The sequence below is a fragment of the Miniopterus natalensis genome, chromosome 9, assembly GCF_054644295.1.
Source record: "Miniopterus natalensis isolate mMinNat1 chromosome 9, mMinNat1.hap1, whole genome shotgun sequence".
Lineage (NCBI taxonomy): Eukaryota > Metazoa > Chordata > Mammalia > Chiroptera > Miniopteridae > Miniopterus > Miniopterus natalensis.
Window position 1 is genome coordinate 52,668,649 of NC_142089.1, and position 18,724 is coordinate 52,687,372.

Sequence of the window (18,724 nt, forward strand, 5' to 3'; positions counted from 1 at the left end):
GCATGAGACAAGAAGAGAGGAGGGACCTCCTGCACTCTCCACAGGACTCTTCCAGCACAAACTGTCCTTGGTTGTCTGGAAACGTAATGATAATACTGCTCTCTTCCAAGTTCCTTCTTTGGTTCAGAAATTCAGCATCAGATCATTAAATGTTATTCTAATGAAAAGGTTGAAAAAATGAAAATGTATTGAATTAGTGCCTGCAAGATGCTAGGCACGATGCAAGGCAGTTTCATAAAAGTGATTTAGTTTCTTTTCCTACCTGCCAGCTGAAATACACTCTCAATGTTTTATAGAAGAGTTAACCGAGACTCAGAAAGGTAAAGGGGTTTTCTCCACAGCACAGAGCGTGATGTAACTGGAGTTGTGCTTGGAAGCCAGGTATTCTTTCTGCTAAAGAAAGAGCGTGGTAGAATTTTTGAGATGACGAGAATGTTCGGTTTTATTTAGTTTAACTCCCCCATGTAGGTAAATCAAGACTCAGAATTACCCAACGGCACTAGGAAGTTTGTGGCAAAGCAAGAAACAGAATCTGGTTCAGCGCTTCACTTACTGTTCCTTCACTTGGCTGCAGTGACTCCTCGCAGCTTAGTTGTGTTCTTGCGTTACTGATCTTTTCTTCTCAGCCTCCTTGGCTCGGTCCTCTCTGCACACCTTCATTGGTGGTCTCACCCGGTTTCATGACTTTTAATGCCAGCTGACAATTTCTAAATTCACTTTTTTAGTCCATACCTGATTCATGAGTTACAGACTCTTGTATTCAACTTCCTACCTGAGATCTCCACTCTGTCTAATAAGTATCTTGAATTCACCCTGTCTAAAACTGACAGCTTTTTGTTTTCCCTAGCTACTGTGTTCCTCCCACCACCTTTCCCATCTCAGTTGATGACAACACCATCCCTTCAGTTACTCAGGACAAAACACCCTGGAGTCCTCACCAATGCACAGGAAAAGCATGTTGACTCTATCTTTAGAAGACAGGCAGAATTAAACCACTTTTTACTGCCTCCACCACCGTCTTCTGAGTCACTCGAGTGGGTCTTTGAAAATGTTAAATCAGTTCCTGGTGCTCCTTTCAGAAACCTTGCACTGATTCTCCATTTTCTTCAGAGTGAAAAATAAAGACCTTACAATGCAAGGTTTTGTGAGGAGTGATAGGATGGCAACGTTTTTAAAATACCACTCTTACCACTAAGCTATCTGTTTTCCTCACTAGAATGTAAACTCTATGAAGAGGGGAATTTTGTTTACCACCATACCCAAAGCACATCAGTGCCAGCACATTGAAGGTGTTCAATGAGTATTTGTCCGATTTGAATATATGCATTCATTAAATATTTCCGAGCTCATCATATATGCCATACCAGTGCTGGATACAGCAGATCAGTGTGGTCCCTGCCTTCAGGAAGCTTTCATGAGTGGGTGCCCCGTCAGGGACAATGACTCATTTGGTCTCCTGTGTATTCCAGTGTCTGTGTCTTTTAAATGAACACAGATAATTTTGATACACGCCGTGTGTTCTGTTTGTCTGTACCTCACTGTAGAAATTGATTTGTTCACAAGAATATACCAGGAGGAAACTCAGAAGTAACTTGGTCTCTAAAGGATGGGCAAAAATCCTAAATAGAAAATATTAGGGGAAAAAGACCAAGTAGACACTCTAGGAAGTATGTATTGCACAGACACCTCTTTCATGTTAAATAAGGCCAGTTTCCAGTCATCTTATCTCTTAGATCTAGTGATTTAATGGGTCTAGATAGTCTCTTCTCCATATCTGGCTCTTTACAGCTGCTTCCACATTATTGGCCCCAGCATGGCCTGGCAGGAAGATGCAAGAGTCTGGAGGATTCAGTTATTTTTCCCAGCAGGGAAACTGACTCAATTGGTAGCTTCACTGGAGCTCAGTTTCCTTATCTTTAAAATGAAGGTTTAGACTAAATTAAACTTAAGCTTCCTCTGGTTCCAATATTCCAGGATTCTGACTTCACTTTCTACAGCACTTATAATTGATAATAGTGATAGAAATAATACCATTCTTGATGCAGTTTTGAAGGAAAAATTAGTTATTCTTCCCATTACAGAAATCTTTGGTGTTTACATGTTAATGTCCAAAGTGTAGCAAAAAGTAGGTTTACAGTTGTAGGTAAGCAAAACACAGTTTATTCTTGTGTTATTAATTACTTATTGTATTATTTTCTATACAAACAACTGTAAACCCACTTTTGTCCCACCCTATACTATAAATAAAGGTCTTGCAATTAAAACATAATTTTAAGTTGTTTTGTTTTTGCTTTTGTTTTGGGGTGTGTGTTTTGTTTTAGTTTTGCTAATTTCAGTTTGATGAATCAACACGGGTCTATGTTCAGTCAACAAAGGAACTGGATGTCTGATTGCATTTCAGAACAATCGTGGGAAAAAATGCTTTCCCAGTGATTCTCATTGTTTCCCCCTCGGTATACTGTAAGGCTATGACAGATTCCCATCACTAACGGGGCTTAGATGAGAGTGTGGGCTACCAGTCAGGGTCTCTGGGGAAGAGGGAGTGATGTGGAGGTGAGGAGGGTGTGTCCACAACTTGAAACGGCTCCTAAATGATTGTTGTCTCCCATTACCGCCCCCACTCCCACTCCCCATTTGAGAGTCTCCATTCTGAAGATTAAACAGATACACACACACGCTAATTCAAGACCATCTCTTTATCTGCGTTCCAAACTAAAGAACTACTTTACCTAGGCGTGTATATTCTTCATGCGTTGCATCACATATTACCTGAATTCTGAAGATGATTTATATGTAGTGCATTACTGTCCACTGTTCTGCACACCGTGAAGGAGAGGAAAACTGATGCATTACACTGAACAGTTCATGAGAACTGTTCTAAACAAAGATAGGCCTATTTCAAATAAGTTATGTCTTTGGGATCTAAACAAAGAATATAAGCACTGTATATAGATAAACTGTGTTATTTTGCAAATAGACAATGTGCCTTTTGAATAACCCCTATGCTCTATTCCAACTAAGATAAATGAAGAAATGTATAGCAAGTATTTTTAAGGTGAAATTTTTAGTCTTTGTAAAGTGCCTGACAATAACTATCATCAGGTTATTGAATCCTGGAAATAGTATAGACTAATTAAAAAGGGGGACATCTGTAATACTTTCAGCAATAAAGATAAATTTTAAATAAATAAATAAATAAATAAATAAATAAATAAATAAATAAATAAAAGTGTATATGCTGGAGTCAGAGTACCTGGTTTGAAATTACAGCTTTACCAATTATTAGCTCTGTAGTGTTGGACAAATTGCTTAATCTCCGTAGGTCTCAACTACATCACCGTTGAAATGGGGGTAATAATAATATTTACCTCAGTGCTATGTTTTGGATTTCATGAACCAGTGCTATAAACTGTTCAACATTGTGTTTAACTTCTAATAAGCCATTGTGTCAGAAGTAAAACCTAAAGAAGGTGGTAGTTCACATCTTTTTTTTTTTTTTTAAACATAAAACCTCATAATTTATGATAATACAGGCTTTTCAAAAATGAAGCTTCTACTTGCTAATTTATATGAATTGACCCCCAAATCCTGGTCATCTACTAGCTAGTTGAATCCTGGTCAAATCAACCTTCAAATAGTCGTTGGTTGCTTGCCACAAATATTATTTAGTTTTCCTCTGGTATGATGATGATTTTAGTTTAGAATCTGCATTAAAAACATTTTATCTGTCACTAGCAGAAACATTTCTGCATAAGGAAGCAAATAGAGCTGCAAATAGTGCTCCTCATGCTTCCATGTTTGTACATGAGTCACGGGGAGCTAGGAGCTCAGAGATTCAGGTGCAGTGCCCCCATCACCTGAAGTAAGCCCCAGGAATCTGCATTTTTACCCTCTACTCTCCCAGTTGATTCCAATGGACGTGGGTCCTGGGACCACACTTTGGGAAACATTTACCTATAGAGTACATGAGAGTGGCACTCAGAAGACTGTGGCTATGGATCTAGCCCTGCCATAGACTCTAGCTGTGCATACTCGTGACTTCTACTTTGAGAACATAAGAATGTAGGTCAAATATGTTGAGCTTTTTGAAAGTCAGAATTAAATATGTTTGAAGACAGTGTAACAAAGAGAATTTATGAGGCTAGGAATCATAAGACTAGACATCTAGTCCCAGACCTGGTAAATTATGGAATGTCTCTGAATCTTAGTTTTTCCATCTTTAGAGTTAATGCCACATCCACTGAGCGTGTCGTATCTAACTAGGATGTAAGTTCCATGAAATCAGAGGCTTTGTTTTTGCTCACTGCAGTATATCCAGCAGCTAGAACAGTGCCTGGTACATGGCAAATACTCAATAGCTAATTGTCAAATCAATGAACTACATCATTCGAAATGATCTAATGAATTCTGGGAATAAAAACACAAAAATGGCACAGTTCCTTCCCTCCAGAAGCAGACACATACAAAGACTACAGCATAATTAAATGAGAGCGCATTGTGGAAATTAACTGAGGTGATGTAATGAGTCACTTTTCGAGTTGTAAGGTGATGGTGGTACTTGTAGAGAAGCAAAGTAAGAATTCAAGCAGTTCAGAAGTGGATCTGTTAACCCTTTAAAGCATTTTCTACAGAGGTCTACTGTCAGTTTGAAGTCAATGCCATGATAATCCAGAGAATAGTGTTTGTGTTTAGTGGGGGTGGGAATATGAAATGGGGCCAAGGCATTCATAATAGAGAAAGGGGATTAGAGTGAAAGGGCACGTGAGCACCCACGTACATACATAGATCTGTGCACATACATGCCTGCATGTGATGGAGAAGACAGCAACTGGTTGAAAAGGATTGTGAAGAGAACGGAGTAATGAAAGAAAAGAATAAAAAATGTAGATATATCTAATTTTCCACCTAATATTGTCCCTTAGTCGTGCCCATTTTAATTTTTTAGTATCCATATTGATAAAAGGGTCAGAACTGGGAGTTACGTTGGAGTAGAGAGTTAGAGGAGAGTGGGCTCAAACCAAACAAAAAACAGACTTGATCTCCTATGACTAATACTTGATTTCATTGATTGCTTAATATATAATAACATCTTCTGTTATTTTGGGTGGTTTTTGTTTTGTTTTGTTTTTAAGGCTGGAGGCTAGTCAACTAATTGTAAAAACTTCATAATTCAGGAAGTAAAAAATGCTTTTAAGTCAATCTAAATCATTTTATGCTTGTTGCATAATAGCGGAATTATGTTTAAAATTCACCCACTAATAAATACATGGAAAATGGTTTCCTGTGCTGTGAAAGGAAGTGTGGGTTTTTATAATCATTTTTAGACTTCTTTTTTTATCATCTCTTTTCAAAATGTGCATACTGACATCTTTATATTCTCCCTTTTCTATTTAAGTTCCAAGTTTAAATTTGTACGTCTCTAAGACAGAACTTTGTAGCATGGGATCCAAGAGTCTCCCTTAAAGATGGTGAACCTTCTGACGCTGCTGGGAAAGTTCTGTGTGTCATGCACATTTTTCTGGAGAAGAGGGCTCATGACCAAAACAAGGGCCTGGGAGAAGAATTGCAAGACTACTATGGGGACTGAAATTTGTAGTGAAAAGTATTTGAAGTTTATCAGTGCATTTTTTTGTTTATATAATGACCTATCTTTAAAAAAACAAAACCTTTCTGAAATCAGAAGAGAAATATCATGGGTCTTGGAAGGTGTGTTTTACCGCATGGTGCGTTTCTGCAGGTTCGATTCCCGTCGCACTTCAGTTCCGACCTCAAGGACCTTCTGCGGAACCTGCTGCAGGTGGATTTGACAAAGCGGTTTGGAAATCTGAAGAATGGTGTGAGCGATATAAAGACTCACAAGTGGTTTGCCACAACAGATTGGATTGCTATTTACCAGAGGAAGGTGAGCCTTTCCCTTCTCCAAGTCAAAAGCTTTTTTAAAGCTGGAGTTTAAATTATATGTAGTAGAAATATTTTCTTTTTACCTCCTTTTTATTGAATGTATTGGGGTGACACCGTTAACAAAATTATGCAGACTTCAGGTGCACAGTTCTGCAACACATCATACACTGCATTGTGTGTTCACCACCCCAAGCCAAGTCTCCATTCATCACCATTTATTCCCCCCCTGCTATTATGAATGTGTTCGCTTTCCCACTATAGTGGAATGTAGGATTTCTATGTTTTTATTGTAATTGACCACCTTACTAAATCCTATTATTGATTTCCATAGCTTTTCAGTGATTCCCTTGGACTTTATTGACAGATAATCACAGGGGGTGGACGTATCATTTGCCTCTTTTTCAATATTTGTATTTTATTTCCATTTTGTTTTATTATATATACTAGAACGTGTAGAATAATATTTTAAAACAGTAGTGCTGTTAAACTACTTGTTCCTCTTTGGAACGGAAATGCCTTTCCTATTTTACCATCAAATATGAAGTTAGCTCTTTGTCTTGGATAAGTATTCTTGATCAATTTAAGGAAACACCCTCGATTCCTACCCAGTATACTGTATTTTATCTTTGACATATTACTATGATGAAGTGTATTGGTGAGATAGCCTCATATCCCTGAAGTGAATACCATTTAATCATGGCCTATTATTATTTTAGTATCTGCCTGAAATCAATCTGTAAAATTTTCTTTAGGATATACTTCGTCTTTTATTAAAAGTCATATAAATCAAAATACTTTGGCAACCACTGGTGTAGATATTAGAAAGGACCCTGGGCCAGTAGTAGAGAACCATAAATTTGAGACTTGCTATAGCCACTTATTAGTCACAGGAATTTGGTCAACTTTCTGTTTTATAATCTGTAAAATAGTAATAAGGACACCTGTCCTGCCCTCTCATAGTGTTGAATTGAGGAAGAAATGCTATAGCCATGCGTATGATTATTTGTGAACACTATCAATGCTGTGTAAGTTGGTGTATTATATTTTCAGCATTTAAAATATTTTCCTCAAACATATTCAATACTCCACATAATCTTTATAAAGACCACATTTTAAATCATGGAAAGACATTTTAGGTTTAGGATGCAAGGAGAAAAATATTCAGAATTCAACAATTCTGTAATTTTTAAAGAAATTTGTTTTTTCCAACTTTCAGAAAGTTTTGATAGCCAGGTATTTTAAACAAAATAAACTTGAGAACTTAAAAAAGAAGGAGATTAAAAGTGAGTCTAAGAGTTAACCTGTAACCTTAGGAGAAAGAAATTAAGGAAAAGCAGATGGGAAAATAAAGGCTTTAGAAATAAGGAACTGATAAAAGAAAAACTTGAATTCTATAACCTTCAATACCAGTATTTGATGCCAGTAGTAAATTATCGTAGAAATCTCTAAAAGTGTCATGCTGGCCTGTACTATTCCTTGAATGCAAATGTTGAAATTAATAGCAGACCTACTGTTGGCTGCTTTTTCTAATGCTGTTATCGTTTAGGTACTTACAGGCATTTAAAGATGCCATTGTGTATTAAGTGGAAGTTTATTTTCCTTAGTGTTTGGAAACTCTCCGGCATTTGTTTTTCCTCTTATTCCAAAATGTGTGGATTTTTCCTCACCACCAAACAATTAACTATCAACCTGGAGGCAGCGTCATATCCCACAGGATAAGGGCTCAGGGCCACAGAACCCCCACCCCCACTTCAGACGCCAGGCTCAGGTCCAGTCCGTCACCGTGCTTCTGACTAACCGGCTATAGAGGTTCCCACACACCCCTCTTGGGGTTTGATTAATTTGCTAGAGTGGCTCACAGAACTGAGAAACTTTACTTACTATATGACCAGTTTATTGTAAAAGGATATGACTCAGGAACCGCCAGATGGAAAAGCTACATAGGGCGAGGAATGTGGGAAGGGCTCAGAGCTTCCTGCTCTCTCGGAGATGCCGCTCTCCCCAAATCCCCACCCGTTCAACAATCCAGAAGCTCCCCAACCCCATCTTTTTGGGGTTTTATGGAGGCTTCATTTCATAGGCTTGAATGATTAAATCATTGCTGATCTTTCAGGACTGAAGTCCACCTTCAGCCCCTCTCCCCTCCCCTGGATGTCTGAATGTTCCAATCCTCTAATCCAGCAATTTTCAAACTTTTTTTATCTCATGGCATGCATAAACTAATTACTAAAATTCTGGGGCACACCAAAAAATATATGATATTGTTGCTGATCTGACAATAAAAGAGAGAAATAATTTGGGTTGACTTACAGAAAAATAGTAGTAGTAGTAGTTACCTACCCTTTTTGCTCCAAATTGACTTTTTAAAAAATCAGGTGCTTATATTTGTATATAAGGATTTCAGGTACCAAGAATTAACCAATCAGATGCAGCCTCATTATGTGATGTGAAATAAGATGTAACTCTATTATGTGACTTGTGTATTTATGGTTTGAGACAGAGCATTCACACTGGACGGAGATTGTGCTATTGGCTGCTGTCATTTTTTTATTTGACAATCTAAGGGAAACAAAGTCAGTGCCCTGGACTAAATAGTCAGGTACTGCATGTTTTAAAAATACTTGCAGCACACCGGTTGAAAATAGGTGCTCTAATCTCTGGGTTGATCCCCCTGGCATCCAGCCTCCACCCTTAGGTTACCCAGGGACTTCCAAGAAGCTGCCTCATTAACATAACAAAAGCCACCTTTACCCCTCTAAATACTTAGGAATTTCCAAGGGTCTTAGGACCTCTGTGCCCCAGGTTAGAATGAAGACCAAATATATTTCTTCTTATAAATCGCCAATATCACATTTATTTTTCTCTCATCTCAATTATAGGTTGAAGCTCCATTCATACCAAAGTTCAGAGGCTCTGGAGATACCAGCAACTTTGATGACTATGAAGAGGAAGATATCCGTGTCTCTATAACAGAAAAGTGTGGGAAGGAATTTAGTGAATTTTAAAGATGAGCTAGGAGACGACATCAGAGCTCGAGCTCAGCCTTTGCACTCTGTCGGGAGGTAAGGGTGGAGCTGAGGCCGCCCTGCTGAAGCAGTTCCCCGGCTCCTCATTCCCGCGGCTGAGCGAGGCCTTGGTGCGTCCCCTGTGTGTGCACTGCGCGTCCACCTGTGTAACCAGGCACCGCTCCGAAGCCGTCTGTGCCGTCCCGCGGGACGAGACGCGTCCCTGCTTCTCTTGGGTTCGTCTTGCCCCCTCCTCCTACATCCGCCTCTTCCGTTTCATTAGTTCTTCTCCTGGCCGCGCTCCGTTTCATTTTGTTGGCGTTTCCGATGGGCAGTGTTGTGGCTGCGTGATACTCGAAGGGAAGGATACCTGTTGCTGTTAGCAGTTCTTGTCAGTATTTTTTGTTGGTCAATGGCTTGAAGATATACTTTCTAATAATTATTTTTACTTTGAGTAGCTCAGCCTCAGTTTTGCCAGAACTCTTGATAATTTTTGAGGAACGTTTTATCACCAAGGAAATGTATACAAATTAAAACAATAACTTTCTTAAAACTCACTGTTCTGGCAATAAATTTGGATAGATTAATAGAGAGCAGCTAGACCTAGCGATGTGGATTCCTGCAGATCAGACATTCTGTGTCCCCTCACCTCTTTTTTTATGTCATCCCCCCCTTGAGTAATTAAGTGACCAGCCTGTGCAGCATGACAGACGTGCCTCATTCACAGGAAAAACTAATGACATGGATTCTCCTCACCCAGATCCTCTCCCTTGGTATCAGCATTTCTGTAGGTGTCAGAGAAGAGTCCTGAGATTTCTAGACCTGGACTCTTCCGTGAGGGCTTTAGCCAGTATTTTAATAGAACGTGACTAATGAAAGTGACAAAATTTTAAGTTTCTCAAATAAGTCCTCATTGTAGACTTTTTAAAGAAAAATAACTAAAAAGAATAGTAATGTGGACTTTACTAAATCAAACAAACGGCTTAATTTTTGTAAACACTATAGACCTGCTCTTATTTAAATGAGGCTTTCCGGTCTTTCTTGCTTTGCTCTTTGTCTCAGTCAAGGACGAAGGCAGTTGCTCCGGCGATTACTCCGATGCACTGTACTCGCCGGCCTGAGGTAGAGGCACTGTGGCAACCTTGGCTTGTGTGCTCTGCCTCATCAGCGAGGAAAGGGACAACTTTGTAAAACAGCCACGGTTGTATTTTAATTTTGAGCAGTGCTATTTTCAGATATGTAATAATCTCCAGCCTCTTTTCTTTCAGTAAACAGAATGTGTGATCATGCAGATACAATTTTAGCACTGGAGTTTAGGTTTTTTAATATACTCTTTTGCCAACTGACTTAATGTTGTGGTCATGTGGAAATTTCAAGCACTTTTGCACATTTAGTTTAGCGTTTGTTAAGAAATCCATGGCTTAACTCAGTTTTTAAAATATTTTTTTCCTTTGCTTTTAAATTTTTCCACCTGGTTTTCTGTGTCAGTGACCTATCTTAAAACAACACACCAAAATAGCTGAAAATAAACTGTGCTCATTTTTTTATGATCAATTTACATGCATATAAGAGTTGTTTTTAATCAAACTGATCTTACTGTATATAAGCATTCTATTTGCTTCATTTATCGGTGCAGGTAGGTCGCTGACTCTCCTCCTTTTCATCTCTCCCACACCTTGTAAAACCTTTGAAGACATTGGAAAAGCCTGTCTGAGATGTTCTCTGGATCAATCTGTACATCTTTTGGTTGTCAAGTGTTTCTGCATGGTTTTGTCATTTATAAGCTGATAGTGATTTCAGCTTTTGGTCCACCTGTATTTAAAATGTGCAAGAAAAATATGAACTACTTTGCTGTAGCAAGTTTATAATAAAAATATAGCATCATGTTAATAAACTTATAAAACATCATTTGTATAAAATATTTTAATTAGCTCTTTTGTATTTCATTTAGACCCAAGAACATGCTGATCATTGTATTCTATATGTATGCTACAAATTCTATGGTGGCTTTGTTGTATATTATTGTAAAATTTATTTTAATAAATCATGGGGATGACAATTTGATGATTACATTTTAGTTTTCAGTAATTCAAAAGATTTCTATGAATTCTAAAAATATTTTTTTTAATGAAATTGCTAGTGTCCAGCACTACTTGCTGTAGAATCTATCTGGGTAGATGACCCATAGGCACTACATTATTGGTTTTGAGAGCTATTTAGCTATTCCATTTTACTCTGTTGAAAGGACATGAGCAAGCTTTTAAATATATCAAGGGAGTCTATTTCCAACTTATCAAGTACACGGAATATCTTAAAATTATACAAAGTTCTCATTTTCTGCCACAGTTTAGCCAAGGACAATATGAAAATTTGAATAAAAAATAAGGGGCATAAATCAGTATTTAACCTCAAATTACATTATTTAAAACAGAAGAAATTATGTTTTTATTTGGTAAATAATAAGTAGATGGCATGGGAGCCCTAGAAATCAAGACACCTGTGTTTCAGGCCTGGTCTGTCAGCATCAGCATGACATTGGCCTCAGTTCTCTCCGTAAAATGGAAGATTTCCATTAGGCAGTTTCTAAGGTCCCTTCTAATTTTCACATGTTGTGATAAGATTCTTTTTATGACATTTTGAAGGAATAACATGGTTTGAAGTGAATCTGGTTAAGGTGATCTTTTAGGGTATCTTATCTCTTATAGTGTTCTTGCAACTCTTTGAATATCATGAGAACTTTGTGTCTATTCAAATTCTCTCTTCCTTCACTGATGCTAAATACCAATTGATATCAAACTGTCAACCTACCAAAAAAAAGATATCGTGGCTTGTGGGTATCGTTATCATGTTTTTAATATGTTTTCATATTGACTGCCCATTGGCCTGAAAATGCTCATTGTAAGCTTGAAAAAAATTTTTTTTCTTTCCCACTGATTTCCCCCCCTGCTTATTGTAAGAATCAAATGAAATAAAGTATGTGAAAGCACCTTGTAACCTGTAACCTATCAATGTAAAATGTTAAGGTGTATTGTTATTTCATCATTTACTTCTTTGTTTAGAATGGAATTTCCTATGCACTACTGTAGCTAGGAAATGCTGAAAACAGCTGTGTTTTTTAATTAATCAATGTAAAATTAAAGTATCTTCAAAGGATAAAACAATTTGAGTATTGAATTCTAGTCGTTGCCCTTCTCTCCTGATTTATTTTCTGCAGATACTACAGATGCTTATAGATCCCTAATTTTTATGTGTTTGGGTTGGTCTTTTGGTGGTGGAAACGGGGAGGAATGCCCACCAGGCTACCCCAACTGGGTGTTTACTAAGAAACTACTAAATTTATTGCAGAGCTTCAAAGAGTGTTTCTAGTTCTTCCTCATGCTTTAGTGTAAATTGCTCTTAACCTAATTAAGAAAATACTTATCATTAAAGGCTCATCACTACAAGATCTCTCATCCTTTTATAATAATAAACTGTGAATTTATACATTTTTCCCCAGAAGTGCTTTTGAGCTTCACATTACCTCTTCCAGTGTTAGCCAGGTTGATTAGTGTGTGTTTCTATAATTGTCCTTGACCTCAGGAAATAATTTTTAGGTAATTATTTTAATAGCTTACCATTTTTTATTGCTGTGATTATTACTACAAACATTTATACATATTGATACATTTTAAAGCATGGTGCTTACTATTTTTATACCAGTGCTTCATTTTATCATTGTTAGAGCTTAATATAAATTCCAGTTTGCTCATTTCTTTGTATAACTAATTTTAAAAATAGGAACAGACCTTCACTACAGAACTATCATTATTTGAACTCCATTTAATTTTTCTTTTTTATGCACAAATGTTGAATATGAAGTTAAATGCTTTCATTTTCACTTTCCTGAACATTTTCTGTATGCCTTATTTAATAGCTTTTCTGTCCTCTGATAAAGACTGAATTGTGTCCCACCAAAATTCATATGTTGAAAGTCTAAACCCTAGTACCACAGAATATGACTATTTAAAAAGATAATTAAGGTAAAATGAGGTCATATGGATGGGCCCTAATCCAAAGTGACCCGTGTCCTTATAAGAAGACGAATCTCAGAGGGGGGGGAGGGGGAGGGGGGAAGGGGGAGAGATTAACCAAAGAATTTATACCCATATATGCACAACCCAAGGACACCGACAATGGTGTGGAGAGGGACTGGGGAGGGGAAGGAATGGGGTGGAATGAGTCATTGGGGAGAAAAAGGGACATCTGTAATATTTTAAAAAATAAAAAAGAGATTAGGGCCTAGAGAACACATAGACCGAGGGAAGACCATGTGAAGACGTAAGAGGAAGGCAGCCATCTACAAACCAAGGAGAGAGACCTCAAAAGAAGCCAACCCCAATGACACTGTGATCTTGGAATTTACCTCCAGAACTGTGAGAAAATAAATTTCTATTGCTTAGGCCTCCCAGTGGTACTTTGTTATGGCAGCCCTAACAAACTAGTACATCTACTGAGCACACTCCCATGATGCACAGTGTATTCCCATGGTGAAAGGCTTGCATTGGTCTTCCTTCAGATGCTTTATCCTTAGCTAAAACTGAACTAACCATAACCACAATTTCAAAAAAAATTGGATGTCAGTAGTGTGATCACAAACCTTAATGCACCTGCTATCTTGTTTCTATTTTTTCCTGAAATGCAAACAGGAAACTATCACTACTTAAAGTGGGGGAAAGCCTGAGTAACTGAAACCACCCCTAACCCCTGGTCAGACTTACCCTTGGCGTCAAGCTATCCTCTTGAAGCCGTGCTAGTACAACATAAAATTGAACATACCAGACTCAATGAGTTTAGAGTCTCTCTGCCCATATCTTCTTTTTTTTTTTTTTAAATATATCTTTATTGATTTCAGAGAGAGGGGAGAAAGAGAGAGAGAGAGAAACATCAATGATGAGAGAGTCATTGATCAGCTGCCTCCTGCGCGCCCCCGACTGGGGATCGAGCCCACAACCCAGGCATGTGCCCTGACCAGGAATCGAACCCCAATCGCCTGGATCCTACCTAGGTCGACGCTCAACCACTGAGCCACACCCGGCAGGATATCTGCCCATATCTTAATGGTCACATTAATGAAGCAGCCAAAAGGAAAGTGGGAGTAGGGATAAAGGGTTGAGACAAAAGCCCAGGTGGTTTGTCATCTGATTGTTCAGTGGGTAGTAATGCTCACAGCAAGTGATTTACCTTAATGTATTAATTTTCTATTGTTACTGTAACAAATTACTGGAAACCTGGGGGCCAAAACAACACAAATTTATTATCTTAAAGCTCTGGAAGTCTGACAACTGAAGTGAGTCTCACTGGGCTAAAATCAAGGTTATTCAAGGCTGCACCTCCTTCTAGAGCTCTAAGGGAAAATCTGTTTCCCCCAGTTTTCCAGTTCCTAGAGCCTGCTCACTTTCCTTGACTCACATCTCCATTCCTCCATCTTCAAAACCAGCATCATTGGCTGAGTCCTTCCCATGCTGCATCCCCCTGACTTCCCCTTCTGTCCCCTCTTCTACTCTTAAAAGACCCTTGTAAGTTTAGCCCACTTGAGTAGTTCAGGATACTCTCCCCATTTTAAGGTCAGCTGATGAGCAACATTAATTCCTTATTTGCCATATAACCTTATGCATTCATAGTTTCTGGGCGTTCAGGCATGGGTATCCTGGGGTGAGAAATTATACTGACTACCACACTTAATAATGTCAGTTTAGGGGGAAAATAAGATTATCTGAAAAAGAGGAGTAAAGACAATCCTCACAATTCAAAGAGAACGAAGGCTTAAATAATTTCCTGGGCATAGTGCTTAACATGCAGTGAGTAGTCAAGTACTTTGTCACAGAACTTAACTGAGCAGCAGTATCCGTTCTGTGTGTCTTGAAAGATACTCATCATCACTGTTCTTCATCAAATTACAAGTTCAAACCTCAGTTAGATACCACTGCCCACCAATAGAATGACTACAATTAAAAACACCGATAATACCAAGTGTTGGTGAGGCTATAGAGCAACTGGAACGGTTATGCACTGCTAGTGGGAATATGAAATGGCACAACCACTTTGGAAAACATTTTGGCAGTTTGTTACAAAATTATTCACTTATATGACCAGCCATCTACTTCTAGGCATTTACAGAAGATGATGATAACACATGTCCACACAAAGGCATGAATGTTCACAGCATCTTTATAACAGTCCCAAACTGAAAACAATCCAAATGTCCAGCAACAGGTGAATGAATCAACAAATGGTGGTATATTCATACAATGGAATACGACTCACCAACAAAAAGGAGCAGGCTACCAACAGAAGTCCAGCATGAATGCATCTAAAAAAATATTCTGGTTGTATACATTTATCAAAACTCATTGAACTGTATACCTAAAATGAGTATATATATCTTAGTAAAGGTGATTTTTTTAAAAAACATAAAAAAGCAATTTTAGAACAGATATAATTATAGTAGTGATCTGGAAGATATGGTCTAGGAAATCTCTCTGAAATAATATTCAAAGGATAAAGATAGAAAAATATCAACGATAAGTTAAAAAATGGGAATTTAGCTTCAAGAGACATGATAATTGTCTGAACGTTCTAAAAGGAAAAGACAAAAAGCTGGTAATGTCTTCAAAGTTCCAAATGATTGTTTTACTTAGACTTATACACCTAGGCAAACTATTGTTTCATGGTAAAGGGGAGACTCTAGTTCCCAGGTACCCTAACTCTGCCATTTAGATAGACCTGGCCAATGGGAATTGATGGTAAAAGACGGAAGGGAAGCAGAAAGAAAGGTATAATCAGAGTGTTTCCCTCCCTGTCTTTGATCTGTACCATCTCCTGAGTCCTCCACTGTCCCAACTTCTGGTCACTGTCATGGTTCCATGTTCCACCAGGTAGCTCCTGAGCTCTATGAACCCCAGCTCCTTTCTTTCCTCCAGTCCTAGGGCTGATAGAGCTCCCTACTGCTGCTCATAGTCCTAATATTATGACTGGTACTTACTTTTGTTATATGAAGTACAGCTGTTTATTCTTCCATCACCTGGGTAACCAATTTCGTCTATTAAATCTCCTATGTTGACCCTCATGCATTTAATATTCTAGTGTGTTTGACGTTAACATAACAAGTGAACAAGCAAACAAATAAACAAGGTTGTTGTTATTGAGAAATGTTTTACAAAGAGGATGAATAAACATTGTGACTTGTTATAAAGTTTTAGGTAAAGGCTTACTTTAAGTACAATGGAAGCATGTGAACAAATTTTTATTTTAAGACTGAAAAATAACATTCAATTATGAAGACCTGATATGTTATTAGTTTCACTTTACAGTCAAACGAAGTAAGGACTCAAGTGTATAATTTCTCCTAGGCGATACAGCTACTATAATGACAAAGTTGGGAATCAAGCCCAGATCTTTTGACTGAGGGTGAAATGTATTTTTCATAAAATTTCATTAGCAGTAGGTTGTGGTTACTTTGATGAACTCTGGTAGTTCCTAAGGTAGGGTGGGGGCCTTGGGGGAGAAAAAAGAAATGAAAAAACAAAACAAAACTCTGTTGAAATACCTAGAATGGTTTTTATCTTTCTGACAGGACCCTGATTGATGTTTCCATTATCACCACTCCTATTCTACCTTCCACCAAAGGATCCTAGCCATCACAGTGAGACAAGAAGAACAAGGGTGATCCTAGCCATCACAGGAAAAGAAGGACAGCTTCCAAAGGGCGGCTACGGAGTCTCCGAAGCTGCCCCAGAAGCCAAGCTGTGGTAACCCCTCCTCTTCCACTTCCTTTTGCAACCAATGAAGGCTGATCCTACTGTTGTAAAAAGAAACAAAGACAGAGAGAGAGAACTAAGGTGATCCTAATCATCACAGTAAGAGAAGAAACAACAATGCTGTAATAAAGACAATGAAATAAACTGTGAAAGTTTTCCACCAACTGATACTCAAAAAGGAACTTCTAAAAATGTATTTTAGGAAGAAGAAAAATGGTCCCAGAAAGAAGAACTAGCTTCTGAGAGATCTAAAGATATCATCATGAATAAGAAATGAGATAGACACAAAAGAGCTTTAAAAATTGGAAGGGAATTCTGATCAGGCTGGAACTTGAAAGATACATAAACTCTCCTTTTGTTCTCCCACCCTCAGTCCCAAACATAGGAATGCACAGTGGTAAGTGGGGGGTTGAAGCCACAGACTTACTAACATAAAAAAAGTTTTCTTGTTACAATGAGATAATTACAGTACATGCAGAAGAAAAAGATAAAGAGATTAAAGAAAATTCAAAGGTGGTAATGGATATTGAGAACAAAGATGATCCTCTATTGTCATCTCTGAATTATGAAATGAATGAATGACCAAAAAAGTATTCAAATATATCATACAGAAATTTTTTGTTAAAGTAAGAAATTGAATTTATATAGTGAAAGAAGATACAGTTTTTCAGGAAAATATGACACAGAGCTTTCAATATCAAGCCATATTCTAGTGAAGGTTTTGAATTTTAATGATTAAAACTTTATGCAAAAAGGTCAAGTCACTCCAAGGTGCAGACAGAATCAGGCTAGCCTCAGATATCTTCACAACGATATTCAGTGCCAAAAGATAATTTAGCAATGGCTATAAAGTTCTAGAGAAAAGAAAGTATGAGCCAAGAGTATTATACCCAGCCAAGTTGCATTTAATTTAAAGTCACAAGACAGGTTCCTTTGAACAACCAAAAGAAAGAAATAGAAAACCTATACACCCTTTACATCCAGCTGAATATATGAATCAAAAACTTTATAATGGGGAAACAGTGATAAAATCCCCTGGTGAACATTGAATCTGTCTAAATGTCATACTAAATTATAAGCAACTATAGTGATGACAATTATAGAACCAAATGTAAATGTTTTAAACCTTGACAGAATTAGAATAAAATAACTAATAAAATTGGAAGGTGGGAAAGGGAAGTGAGACTGGTAATTTTCTTAACTTTTATGGCAGGAAGTCAACTAATAGAATCTAAAATTAGTACATGTGGTTAAATAAGATAATGACTCTAACTTCTCAATGACTTTAAAAAATAATATTGCAATTCTTTTGTGGGGAAGAAGCATTTATCGGCAGTTTTCACTTTCACTTCAATTTCTTTTTCTTGTGTTAAATTTAATTACATTTATTTTCATTTCAGTTTCTTTCAGTAAATTGGATTTTATATAAGTAAAATTAAATTGAAGACTTTCTATTAAAAAGAATGATACAATTTTTATAAAATTTGTTCTATCTAGCTCTCTCTCTCTCTCTCTTGTCTCTATATATGCACAGGGAGAAGCCTGGAATAATGTTACTGATGGTATGGGTTATTTTATAATTCCTCTTCTGTGCTTTGTCAAGTTGCTCAAATTTTAATGTAATTGATGCAAATTAATTAATCAAAAATAAATTTGCCCAATGACAGAACATTGATACTTTTAATGCATTTTTAAAAGCATCAAATATAATGAGACTTACTCTTAGCAATTAAGGCATTTTGACCAGTTAAGTCTTCTTGAGAAATACTGACCCCTTCCTTTCAAGATTGAAAATAAGATACTATTTCACTGATAATGTTTTTGAGCAGGCCACCAGAAGTCACTGAAATGGCCTCACTAGCATAATTATTGTCATTTTAAAAATGTTTTCATCTCATTCCTTATTTCCAAAGCTCATGAGCACTCTTTCTTTAATAGCCAGACCAATGTCATGTGGGGAAAAAAGACTAGTCTTTGCTGCCCATTCATTTTTTCACAGGGCATGTTAAAAGCTCATACTCA

The 18,724-nt window shown here is 37.4% G+C and overlaps 1 protein-coding gene across 4 annotated transcripts in view; it reads left to right on the forward strand.

The window, feature by feature from the left end:
* The window catches only part of PRKACB (protein kinase cAMP-activated catalytic subunit beta), a 95,671-nt gene extending 83,604 nt beyond the window's left edge, over nt 1-12,067 (forward strand). For all 4 annotated transcript variants that reach the window (XM_087820555.1, XM_087820556.1, XM_016220644.2 and 1 more), the window contains 2 exons: nt 5,738-5,902; nt 8,781-12,067. In XM_087820555.1, coding sequence (XP_087676681.1) covers nt 5,738-5,902; nt 8,781-8,906 — 291 coding nt within the window. In that variant the 3' untranslated portion in view covers nt 8,907-12,067. The remainder of the gene's footprint in view (nt 1-5,737; nt 5,903-8,780) is intronic.
* The last annotated feature ends 6,657 nt before the right edge of the window (nt 12,068-18,724 follow it).